The sequence below is a fragment of the Dendrobates tinctorius genome, unplaced genomic scaffold (genome assembly GCF_039654945.1).
Source record: "Dendrobates tinctorius isolate UK_male_01 unplaced genomic scaffold, ASM3965494v1 ptg000060l, whole genome shotgun sequence".
In the NCBI taxonomy this organism is placed as follows: domain Eukaryota; kingdom Metazoa; phylum Chordata; class Amphibia; order Anura; family Dendrobatidae; genus Dendrobates; species Dendrobates tinctorius.
Window position 1 is genome coordinate 49997863 of NW_027361728.1, and position 13798 is coordinate 50011660.

The 13798-nt window shown below is 39.3% G+C and overlaps 1 protein-coding gene across 1 annotated transcript in view; it reads left to right on the forward strand.

Annotated features, from left to right (window-relative positions):
• The window catches only part of SI (sucrase-isomaltase), a 511413-nt gene that overhangs the window by 301203 nt on the left and 196412 nt on the right, over positions 1 to 13798 (forward strand). The window contains exons 27-28 of the mRNA XM_073578947.1: positions 1897 to 2103; positions 9634 to 9791. Of these exons, the coding sequence (XP_073435048.1) occupies positions 1897 to 2103; positions 9634 to 9791 (365 nt within the window). The remainder of the gene's footprint in view (positions 1 to 1896; positions 2104 to 9633; positions 9792 to 13798) is intronic.

The window sequence follows — 13798 nt, forward strand, 5'->3', positions numbered from 1 at the left end:
TGGATGGATAGATAGATAGATAGATAGATAGATAGATAGATAGATAGATAGATAGATAGATAGATAGATAATAGATAGATAATTTCACAACCCCACACCACATTATAACATTGCACCCTTTAGCGCCTTGTGTGTGAAGCTTATCCGGCATCACATTCACTGCTCCCCACACCCACCTCTTGGTATCAGGTCAGTGGCAGTAAAAATCTCTGGCGCTGAGAGGGCAGGAGGAGAGTGTGCCGATCATCATGTCACTGGGTCTTCTATAAGATCCGATGACACAATTCTGTCGGCCAATGACAATAATGCCAGTAGCCAATATGGCTGCTGCATTACTGTGTATGGTGGGCCATGCCCACATATATTGGCTCTCTAACCACCATGGAATATGTGCTAGAACACCCGTAATAACAAATCCTTTAAATATTCGTTTTATTCCTTATAAAATAACAAATAAACAATAACTGTATTCTGTTTTTGTCTTCTGTTCAGTTGAGAAAACATTGTTTTTAGTATTTGCTTAGCTCAACTTCATGAAAGCAGCTTGGTGAAGCTTTAGCACAAAGTTTAATTTTTTGGAGTTTTCAAATGCATTTAAGGTATTTTAGTTAGCATATGAGGTATAAAGATGAACATACCCTCAGCATCCATCTGCTTTGATAAAACACCACTGACCTAAACAAAATGGAACGAACAAACAATGTAATGCATGTGGTGAATTTTAGGCTTAAAATAATGGCTACCAACACATACACACAAAAACGCAAAACCAACTAGCCATAAGGCTTCGGTCCCACAGTTAGCTTTTGGTGAGTTTTCAATGTTACAGATTTTCTGTAGCATTTCTGCAACTATTAGGTAACTTAATTGGATTACTTGCTTTTTATACATATTTTTGACACTGTTGTTTTTTCTCTTTAAGATACTTTTTGTCCTAAACAAAGCTGTTTCATTTTGTGTACTACTTAGATTTTGGCTTTGAGAAAACTTTCCTGATTTGGTCATGTGCGGATTACCTGAGTTTTTTGAGCGTTACCACAACAAAAATGCACTAAGAACGCATATGTGTTTTTTGCTTGACAATTTTACACAGATCTGAAATCTGCACCACAGCTCAGATTACGCTGAGCAAAATAGAAGCCCAGTGGGCATAAGATTTCTATAAATCCCATCCATTTTGCTGTGACTGTAGGTTGCTGGTGACTGTAGGTTGCTGAATTTTGACTCAACAAAAATATGTAGCTTCAAAAACTCACTAAAAACTCATCATGGGCTCACAGTCTAAGGCTGGAGTCACACTAACCAGCGCAAAATACGGTCAGTATTTTACATGCGTAATACGGATGACAGACCCCTAAATAGTGCTCCGTATGTCATCCGTAATCAAGGTGTGGTCGCGTATTTTGCGCATGTAAGCATCCATATGCAATCCGTATGGCGAGATTTTCTCGCAGGCTTGCAAAATGGACATATAATGGAGCCCTATGACAGGGTTTCTAAAAGACACCTGGTGCGTATTTCTCGCAAGTCATATGTGTGGTCCGTGTGTAATCCGTATTTTTTGCGCACCCATAGACTTGCATTGGCGTACTACGGGCGTAGTACGCTGACAATCGCAGCATGCTGCGAGTGGCACGGAGCATAGGATACTGAGGAGAAATATACGCCTGGTGCGAGGGACCCCATAGAGAATCATTGGTCCGTGTCTAATGCGTGCTTTTTGCGCCTCTCACTCTCCCGTATTCCTCGCCAGTGTGACTCCGGCCTAAGAGTGCATTTTGTGTAAATCCAGCATTACAATCACTAGATAAGACTAACAGTTGTGTTTCTGTTTTTTACGTAATTATAAAGTCTTTTATTTTCGAACTTTCTGTAAACATGTCCTGCCTATTCCAGGTATCCAGTACAGCTGGTATTCCATATTGCTATTATCCAGATGATTATGGCTATATTGTTGATGGCAATGAAGTGACCACTGATAATGGCATCGTTTTAAATATCACCTTGCCTGCTGGAACATCACAGCGCTACACAAACTCCAAAAGAATCACAAAACTTACTATTGAAGTTACATTTCATGAAAATCACATGCTGCAGTTTAAGGTAATTTAGATGGATAAGTTGTGTCTAAATAAATGAAATGTTAATTTGTATATTGCTGCTCTGTTTGGGTTAGAAAGAACTGTATTAAAAATAAAATCATAATGACAGTAATGTGAAGTAACATTGGTTCATTTAAGGGGGTTGTCTACTACTCGGACAATCCACTTCTCAATCACGATATTCCCCTATGAAATATGAAAAATAATTGCAGCCTGTGAACACCACTTGTGACAGCGACATCTAAGCAATGTTGACGCTTGGTCTACCAAGGCTCCCTTGATGTTGCTATGTCACAAAAGCCATGCAGTCCATCAACGACAACATCACTATCACTTATTTCAGAAGAAGCTGCAATATAGGAAAAGTGAGAGCTACGGCTGCTCTGTGACTTTCATCAGAAGAAAGTGAGAGTGAAGCTGCTGCTGATTGGCTGCAAGGAGACACCACGTGAGGGTTCTAAGGGAGAACCCAAAAGTGGACCCTCTGGGTCATGGCTCCAGAGCCCCCAAGGGCGAGCGGACCAGGTGATGACCACCCCCAATACAGGGAGTGTTAGGGGCAGGTCCAAGGGAGATGGAACCACGATGACTGGAGCCAAAGGGGTGACTTATGTCAACACAGGAAAGTAGAAGAAGAAGGCCGGAGTGAAGCTGGAGCGTAGGTGTGCACCGACAGGTACCAGAAGCGGAGGGCCACGGGAGGCACAGGGCAGGCTGGGGGCTGATGCTGAAAAAGAAGAAGGGACAAAATGAGACAAGGGAGGAGACTAAGAGTTACGACTGAGGTCACAGGGCTGACAGGCAGTGTCAGAGGTACAGAGCTGAAAGGCAGGGTCAGAGGTACAGAACTGACAGGCAGGGTCAGAAATACAGCACAGACAGACAGTGTCAGAGGCACAGCACAGACAGACAGTATCAGAGGCACAGTGCAGATAGGCAGGGTCAGAGGTACAGCGCAGATGGAGAGTGTCAGAGCCACAGCACTGACAGGCAGGGTCAGAGGTACAGTGCAGATGGACAGTGTCAGAGGCATGGCGCTGACAGGCAGGGTCAGAGGTACAGCACAGACGGACAGTGTCAGAGGCACAGTGCAGACGGACAGTGTCAGAGGCACCGCGCTGACAGGCAGGGTCAGAGGTGCAGAGGCCTGAGGACGAGGAGTGACGCTGAAAGGGAAGCTGCCACCACCGTACACGATGAACAGGCATCTTACCAGAGGAGACGCCGAGCAGAAATACCCAGTGGGCGCTGCCATGATGGGGTGGACCCACTGGGTCCCGGCCTCCCAGGAGGCTCAGCGGTGAGGCGAGCACTACTGCACATGCGCGAACTCCCGATGCACCGTGACCCAGAGAAGGCAGACGGGGAATGGCGTAGGGCTATGTCGGGAGCGTGCTGGGAGGTGGGAGCGGCTGGGTGTGTGGGCGTAACACACTGGTGGTGAGTGCAAGCTGTTTTTATTCTAGTTGGGGAATATAGAGATTGAGCAGAGGTTGTTCGAGTAGTGGACAACCCTTTTCAGGTATTTTTACAAATAAAGACGTTTCAGGGCGCTTCCTTCAGAGGATCCTTAATCCAATTTGGAGCAAGAGTGTTATATAGCCAAAGAATTAAGTATTTCTGATGTTGAATCAGATGATATTTTATTGGCTGGGTAAAATGCAAAATTTTATAAAAGACAATAAAAACATTGAAACATTTTTTGCTATAAAAAATCACAATGCATTTCGGCCATGGAGGCCTTCATCAGGTGTATAAATAAATGATTTTGTTGTAAGCTATTTACACCCCATTTTCATTGCTAATTGGTGTTGTTGTACTAACTGAGGAACCTATCGCTATTTATCAATCTCTTTAGCAGTTAAAGTACGTGTATTGTAACTTCTTCCCCAAGAAAAGACATACATATTACACACATAATACATAACATCAACCCTCCTTCAGGGTTAAAACAGTATATTTGTAAATTTTAGGCAATCACACATCTCAGTGTACATGTTCCCAAAAAAAAGACCAATACATATGCCTGATTAAACACCTCACTTCACTTTGTGCAAGCGGTCAGGCAGTAAACTAGAAGAGCTGCAGGTACTAAAGAGAATAAATGAAATGAATAAATAACAAGCAAAAATAAAAAAAAATGTTAAACCCAAAAAAATGCGAAAACAAAAAACTGGGAATCTCATTCAGTCCCTCAGGGTACAGACTGCCAAGACTGTATATCCAATAGGACTCTTTGGCATTAAGAACTGCTTTTCTGTTTCTCGTTGCTGCTGGTATTTGTTCTATTGGTGTGACCTTTATACATTCAAAGTTTTTGTTATGTCTAAAGGCCCCATCACACACGGGTTTTACTTTCCAGGTATAAATAAAAAAGGTATCCAAAACCATTAGTACATGCAGCATATCAGCACAATCTCTCTCTCAAACAGAATGATTGCTTGAAAAAACATTCCTCAAAACAAGATGTTATTGCTAGCACAGCAAAATGGAAATATAGCTTCATTACCACCTACAATAGAAACCACCAATCCATCCGCTGTATTCTTGAAAAATATTGGTACTTACTGAGGAAAGACCCACTACTCAAAGATCTGATTCCAAAAAGACCTAATATTGTATTTAGAAGAGGTAGAACGATTAAAAATTATTTAGCACCTAGTTATTTACACCCCCTCCCAAAAAAAATACCAATAAATGTGCCATCTGTCCAAAAAATGAGAAAAAAAGGAATTTTTAAATGTGGAAAAAAACATTGTGACTGTTATAAAATTATAGATCATGGTAAGAAAAATTTAAATATAAAAAACAGCAATACCACATACAATTTTACCCAATAATTAACCTGTGGTTCTGATTTGGTTATGTATGTGGTAACCTGTATGTGTGGACTTTTATATATCGGCCGCACTACGATATCGTATGACTGGTCATAGACATAATGGGAAAATAGGGTTTTTAAAACAAAGTTTATCTAAGCACATCACTCTTATACATAACAAAAACTTTGAATGTATAAAGGTCACACCAATAGAACAAATACCTGTAGCAGTGAGAAACAGAAAAGCAGTTTGTAATGCCAAAGCGTCCTATTGGATATACAGTCTTTGCAGTCTGTACCCTGAGGGAATGATTGAGATCTCTGATCTTGTATAGATAAATTATTAGGTTCCCCGTTTCTTGTTTTTGCCTTTTTTTTTTATTTATTTATTTTTTTACATTTTTTTTGGAAAAAAATGTTTGGAATTTTTTTTTTTTAATTTATTTCTTTCATTTATTCTCTTTAGTACCTGCAGCTCTTCTAGTTTACCACCTGACCACTTGCACCAAGAGAAGTGAGGTGTTTAATCAGGAATATGTACAGGTTTTTTTTTTGTTTTTTTGGGAACATTTACATTGACATGTGTGATTGCCTAAAATCTACAGATACACTGTTTTAACCCTGAAGGAGGGATGATGCTATGTAATATATGTGTACAATATTCTTTTCTTGTTACAATATATGTACTCTAACTGCTAAAGAGATTGATAAATAGCGATCGGTTCCTCAGTTAGTACAACCACATCCATTACCAATAAAAATGGGGTATAAATAGCTTACAATAAAATCATTTTATTATACACCTGATGAAGGCCTACATGGCCAAAACGTGTTGTGTTTTTTTATAACAGAAAAAGTTTTAATGTTTTTATTGTCTTTTAGAAAATTTTGCATTTTACCTAGCTAATAAAATATCATCTGATTCAACACCAGAGATGCTTAATTCTTTGGCTATATAACCCTCTTCCTCCAAATTGGGTTAAGGATCCTATGAAGGAAGCGCCCTGAAACTTCTTTATTCGCAGTATCACGTGGAGAAAAATTTCTTTCTGGGAGAGGAAAATTATCTCCATGTTATTACAGATGGGCAGCATACCTGTGGAAGGATCATCCTTGTTTGCAAACTCTTCCCAGTGTTGTGCCTCCTTGCACAACCACACCAGGTGATCAAGTTTGAAATTATACCAAGCAGAATTGACTCATCTACTATGCTTAAACAGCGCTCTCCCTTTTTCTCCCTCTTCCTCTCTTCCAGGACGTTATTCAAACAGGTATTTTTACAAGTGGATGGTTTAGGCTCTGCGCACACAGAGTTTTTCGGAACAGAAATGCAAAGTTTTTGAGCAGGATTTGAAGACTTTCCACTTAGTTTCTGCTCCGAAAAATCCAAGAAAAGCTTTCTGTGCACATAGCCTTAGGGTGTGTACACGTAGCATCCTTTAGACACCCGTGTAGTCATCCAGGGCAAAGACATCTGAGGAAAATGCCAGTGGCCATTTTCTAGAGACAGATTCACTCTTGCTGTTAAGTTTAGGGAGCAAGCAACTTCTAAATAGAAGCCGCCCAAAAATGAGCAAGTCACTTCTCTTAACTGCTACGAGGTATACAAATGCTGAAGTGAATAAAAGAAGTGACATAAAATAGAACAGCTGTCGTTTTGATGTTCCATTCAAATCTTGGAAATAAATCTTCAGTTGCAGAAAATGAAGTTCTTTGTTCCTGCTTTGCTTCTGTTATAGGTCTCCGTACCATTCTTCAGTTGCCCTACTCGATCTGCGATATCACTAACCCATGTACATTCCTATGGATGCTTTAATGTGAATTTCATAGGGTTGTATAGAGAGAGACTGACTTTTGTTTCAGACAGAAGTAGCTGTCATACATCACTAGTTCGAAAAACTAGTGAGAGAAACAATGATTTCTGCTGCCAGTTATTGGGTCTTATTTCTTGTGGCCAGCTGCATGGCATGCTGGCAATGGTATTGATATATTCCATGACATGCAAGCTCCCCTCTCCCTCCAGGCACTCATCAGCAGATTTTCTTCTATTACTTTATCATACTGTGCGTAGCTTTCCTTGTTTCTTATGGAATTAGTTGTATTTTTAATGCTGATAAACTGACAGAAAATTAATTAGATTGTGCCTTTGGCAAAGCTTAATAGATATATACAACTGTAACTGGCCTGGGGGCTTTTGATAGTTCTGCCAGATGCTACAGCAATCATGTTCTTAGGAGGCAGATGTGTTGAGCATAATCCTATAACCATCTAGATGCCGCATTTACTATATGCATGTGCAGATTGATAACTGACCTGATCAACTCATGCTCCTGTGCCATCCACTGGGTATGTCCTTAGTACCTATTGTAGTCAGTAGTGTAGTCAGGGGCAATTACACCTTAAGGTGATGGTCCAAAATCAAAGACGATTTTCATGCTAAATGTAAGGCCATTTAATTTAATAACCTAATTACTTTTCCACTATGCTTCAAGTTAAAATTCCCTACTACTCCCTCTCTACTTTAACTTCATGTCTACTTCTTTTTAACTTGAAATGAAGTTTCATTTGAAATTTTCCAGTGCATGTGTGTTACTTAAACCGGAAGTCATCAGGAGTCCAGGGCTGCAGTCACTGCCACAGCTGCTGTCCCCTACCTTAAAAAAGCACCATCAGTGACATCCATTTCAGGGGATGTTTTAGTCCCTGCTCTACAGAGCATGCGCAGTTGCCAATTTCGATCCATGCTCTGTATGCATTCTTTGTTCAATTTTCCTTTGAGTGCCCTTAGACTTTGTGCTCCCTAGCAAGCTTTAAAGAGAAGGTACAAGCCGGCCAGAGAGTGCACTGTCATTGTGCATTGGAAAGTAGAGAAGAAGGCAAGCAGGGAGAAAAGAGATCAGCACAGCCCCCCAAACAGGTGCCACCACCCTGGAATAGAACTTCTAATGATATTTTTTACTTCTATAGCCCCAAAATATGTCTTCTTCCAACCATGAGTGATATCTGCAAACTGGAATACACAAATATACATGGCTGACAACATCTATTGCACCATCCTAACATTTTTCCCAAATTTTACAGTAACAGTACCTCCCTTTTGAATCTCAGTACCGGTATCCCCATAAATAAAATATGTCACCCCCCATAAAGTTGCAATGTTTATGTCCTTTTTAGTCAAAATACAGTAGAATTCCCCCTGCTGTGGCCCCTATACAGTAAAATTGTCCAGCTATGATGCTCTGATACATGGGTACTGTCCCTCTTTATGGCCCTGATACAGTAGTATTTTCCTGTGTGTTCCCATATGTGGCAGCATACATAATAATGTCCCCTTGTATGGCCTCATACATTAATAACATTCTTCTATGTGACAATTATTTATTAAAAATGTCACCCTATGTCATCCCCATACATTAATATATTATGTCCCATTGTGTAGCCCCTATACAATAACATTGTCCAATTATGTGGCTCCCATATAATAATATTGACTCCTATATGACTCCATACATTTATTATTGTATGGGAACACATAGGAGGGCATTATTACTGCATTAGGAGCCACACAGTGGGACATTATTAATGTATGGGGTTCGCATATGGGGACATTATTTCTGGCTATGTGGTCCCAATACATTAATAATGCCCCATCTACTTTGCCCCCATATAGTAATATTGCCCCCTTGTATGACCCCCATCAAGAAGTAAGACCCCATTGTGCTGCAGCGCTCTTCCCTCACAGTGCTACTCACGCAACAATGTATGTATGCTAAGATTCTAAGATGTATACAAACATTGAATACAGTCTTTTTTTACCACATTGATGCAAATAAGTTTATTTATTATGAATTCATAGCAGCTTGCACTTGTTCACACTTTGTTTATTCTATTCAGCAGTACTGGTTATTTTTTGAAGATTTTTGTAGTATAATATTGGAAGTGGTGACCACCTCCATGCTCCTATCAGCCTGAAGCTCTTTTTAATTAGTATTGGATCTTTCTTGCCATTAAATTTAAATTGCAGCTTTCTATATTCTTGAAAAATGTGCTGAACCAAATAAATGTAATGTGTGAACAAGCCCAAATTAGTCTAATTCACCGCACACTCAAACAGATTTTATGCAAATGGGTGTTCATTTTATTACATGTGGGAGCCAAACAAGAATATATAGCACACAGTAGAAGCGATATAAACAAGACGTTTCGGCTCAGCCCGAGCCTTTATCACTTTATTGCTAATGTGTGCATAAGAAAGAAGCGCTCCTGCGCCTGTTAGTGGTGGTGTCCTGTGAACAAGCCCAAAGGCATTTCCTAGGTGTACTTTAAGAGGATGTGACTCTGTAGTATATACCGTAGAAAGTATAGCACTCTACATGTGATAGAGCTACTGTATAGAAAATGTATTAAACACAGCCCATGAACCAGATCCAGGTAGGACCAAAACAATAACTGATACAAGTATATTGTAAATGACTATTTGCTGATTTCTAAATAAAAGTTTTCTCCAATTACATCACATGTAGAGTGTATGTTAGTCAAAGGCTCGTCTGGGTATAATATTAAAGAACTTGTGTTGAACAATATTAGACTGATGGTATATTGTAGTACTGCAGATTGTTTAAACTATACTTGCTGTATTTTCCAATAATTATGAAACCTTTATATTGGTGTTGGACAGCTGAATGTCTTACTATTGTTTACTCTTCATAGATCTTTGATCCTAACAACAAAAGATATGAAGTTCCTGTACCTCTGAATAAGCCAAGCCAACCAAGTAGCACAGCGAATAATCGTCTATACGATGTTGTTGTTGTTAAGGGCAGGCCATTAGGACTTCGTGTTATACGGAAAAGCAATCTTGCTGTTATGTAAGTTAAAACTACCATCAAGCAAGACATCTATTAACTTTTACCTACTATTTTAATTACATTATTTGCGAAAAATGCCTACATTGGCTGCCTTAATGCAGTTGTCAACTTCCAGGAACTTTAGGAAGGGTGACATGGTTATAAATGCAGTTGTCAACTTCCATGAACTTTAGGAAGGGTGACATGGTTATAAAATAATAATATGAGGTATATTCATCAGCTTTAATGCATGCTGCCTCAATGAGAGCACAAGCTATTTTGCCCCATCCTTTGGTCAGCAGCAGTTGGCTGAAAAGGTCAACCAACTAGAGCGTGAGTTCATCAGATGTGCATCTAATGATGCCACATGATACAATGTTTTAGCAATCTGTAATGGAGTGGGATTAGAGCAGGTAAGTAGCATTTTAGTAGATTATAATTATACCTGCCCTTGAAAATATTTTCTTTTGGGCAGCAGAGAACGCCTCTTGGATTTTTCATGTTTATTTATAGTAACTAGGTCAATGAAAATATTGTACATATTTTATGTGCTGTTGATAGGTGGCTAATGTGAGCTGAAGATTATTGGGCAAGATTGGACAACACATTATATTCCTTTTCTTAGGTATATTTTAAATGAAAAAATATGTTGTGCAACCAACAGATGTTGTCAATAGAGATGAGCGGATCGATCAGTGAAGCATTGAGTCTGAATCTAATTATTTCAATTTTGTGGTTTCATGGGAACTAGAACACTTTGAGATTTGATTCACGGTTTCTCCCAAAAAATTGCTCAGCACCTTTTCCCATACTAGTGAGAGAAGGTTAAAATCCTTTTGCATTGTCATGTGGGCCTACACATTGTGCCCTACAACTATGATGTCTTTTGGATTATCATACCCTGTATAGGTGGGATCAGTTCTTGGGCCACCCCAGTTCAGTATTTTCCAGTTTAGCTCAGTTTGTACAGCAATCATCTTCAAAATCAAGAGTCACTGAGTAAGTATCTCCAAATTCTTATGGTCAGTGGGATCCTCTCTTTCCCCCTCTCCCTCTCCTATACAATGTAAACTCTTATGGTTAGCATAGTCAACTCACTATCCTTTAGAGTGTAGGTTCTTATGGTCAGTAGGGTTCTTTCTTTCTCTTAACTGTAGTGTGTAAGCTCTTATGGTCAATGGGATCTTCTCTTTCTCTCTTTCCAGTAGAGTGTAAGCTCTAATGATCATCTAGTTATTCTCTTTGTTGCAGAGTGTAAAATTTTATAGCCAGTAGACTCCTGTATCTCTCTCTTGTAGAGTGAAATATCTTATGGTCATGAGAGTCCTCTCTCTTTATCTTGGCTGTCAAGTATAAGCTCTTATAGTCATCTCTTATGATCAGTGGGGTCCTCCCTTTCTCTCTCATGTGGAGTGTAAGCTCTTATGGTGGGTGGGTTTCTTTCTACTATAGAGTATAAGTTCTTGTTGTTAGTGGGATCCTTTCTCTTACCTGTAGAATGTAAGCTCTTATGGTTAGCAGGGTTCTCTCTCTTTCCTATAGCGTATATGTTTTTATGGTTGGCAGGGTTCTCTCAGTGTAAACTCTTATGGTCAATAGGGTCATCTCTCTCACCTGTGAAGAGTAAGCTCTTATTCTCAGCTGAGTTCTCTCTCTCGTTTGCCCTGTGTGCATTTTCTGAGCAATTCCAAGCTTTACAGTATTAAGATTTTCACAAATTTATTCAGCATAAATCAAATTTTTGTGGAAAATATTACGAAATGTTTCTTTTAGGATTTTATGACACTTTCTGTGGCAAAAAACACATAGCGACTAGATTTTGGTTACAAAATTAATAAGGTATGTTATAAAATCAGCAAGTTTTTTTATTTCTTATGTTTTTTAACACTTTTAATGAGTTTTTGGTTTACAAACATGTTTTTATTGAAAACCCACAAACCTAGTATGTGTGTCAGAAAAAAATGTTTCAATATTTGTTGAATCTTGTTTTAAAAGATTTTAAAAACTTTTTAGAAACCAAACAAATTAGTCTAAAAATACTGTACCTACTGTATTAACTCCACCCACAACCAATTATAAGCTACTGACAGCTGCTCGTAATCCCACAAATTGATTTTTTGGGATTCTTGATGTAAGTGCTTTTATGCCCAAAAATGATACCTTTATTGGCTAACCATAAAAAAATATATTTGCAAGTTTTCAAAGCACAGAAGCTCCTTCTTCAGGCATTTTCCGAAACCAATGTACCAAACACAGATGAATCTGAAAGACCTACTTAGGAAACCAGCACAACTGAACAGCGACATCTTCTTTCTCCTATATGTTGTTCTCTTGTCTCAGTTATTCATGTGTAAACCTGCCTGAAGAATGATGATCTGTGCTGTGAATGCTTGCAAATGTAGTATTTTTGGTTAGCCAATAAAGGTGTCACTCCAATAATACTTTTGTCAATTTTAGGCATAAAAATATTTACATTGATGTTTCTGGCTAAAACGGTACCACAAGGAATTTTTTATTGTACATAATTTTTGTACTCTGCAATGTTTTAGAATAAGGAGTAAAGTGCAAGTCACACTTCACAAATTACGGTACTTATTACTGCTAAAGCTTCATATTTAGCTGAGCAGTGACAGAGAATGAAGATATCATTATGATCCCTAATCCCTGTCACTAGTGTAATCAAAACTGACAGGGTCTCTAAAGGTTGAAATTGGCCAAAGTGAAAAACTGTTAGCAAAATAAATACAGAAAAATAGAAACCTATTTTAATTCAAATTAATTTTTAAAGCTTTGAAAGCTTGTAAACCATGATGGAATAAATTATATATTTTAAGTACTGCATTTGAGAATAAATATATTACTTTGGAAGAGAAAGTGTTTAAGTCATCATTAATAAACTTCAAGTGGTTTAGATAATTTGGCAGTATTAATTTAAAGCAGAGAAATAGTATTTATATTTATACCAGGCTCAAGCTCAGAATTATATGACCTCCCAGTTAAAACATATACACAGCATACTCTATATATTATAGCAAAGATTAAAGGGAACCTGCCATTAAATGTATGCTGCCCTAACCATTAGCAGCATTTATCACAGTCTACACTCACTGGCCACTTTATTAGGTACACCATGCTAGTAACGGGTTGGACCCCCTTTTGCCTTCAGAACTGCCTCAATTCTTCGTGGCAGAGATTCAACAAGGTGCTGGAAGCATTCCTCAGAGATTTTGGACCATATTGACATGATGGCATCACACAGTTGGCGCAGATTTGTCGGCTGCACATCCCTGATGCGAATCTCCCGTTCCACCACATCCCAAAGATGCTCTATTGGATTGAGATCTGGTGACTGAGGAGGCCATTTGAGTACAGTGAACTCATTGTCATGTTCAAGAAACCAATCTGAGATGATTCGAGCTTTATGACATGGCGCATTATCCTGCTGAAAGTAGCCATCAGATGTTGGGTACATTGTGGTCATAAAGGGATGGACATGGTCAGCAACAATACTCAGGTAGGCTGTGGCGTTGCAACGATGCTCAATTGGTACCAAGGGGCCCAAAGAGTGCCAAGAAAAAAATTCCCCACACCATGACACCACCACCACCAGCCTGAACCGTTGATACAAGGCAGGATGGATCCATGCTTTCATGTTGTTTATGCCAAATTCTGACCCTACCATCCGAATGTCGCAGCAGAAATCGAGACTCATCAGACCAGGCAAAGTTTTTCCAATCTTCTACTGTCCAATTTCGATGAGCTTGTGCAAATTGTAGCCTCAGTTTCCTGTTCTTAGCTGAGAGGAGTGGTACCCAGTGTGGTCTTCTGCTGCTGTAGCCCATCTGCCTCAAAGTTCGACGCACTGTGCGTTCAGAGATGCTCTTCTGCCTACCTTGGTTGTAACGGGTGGCAATTTGAGTCACTGTTGCCTTTCTATCAGCTCGAACCAGTCTGCCCATTCTCCTCTGACCTCTGGCATCAACAAGGCATTTCCGGCCACAGAACTGCCGCTCACTGGATTTTTTTTC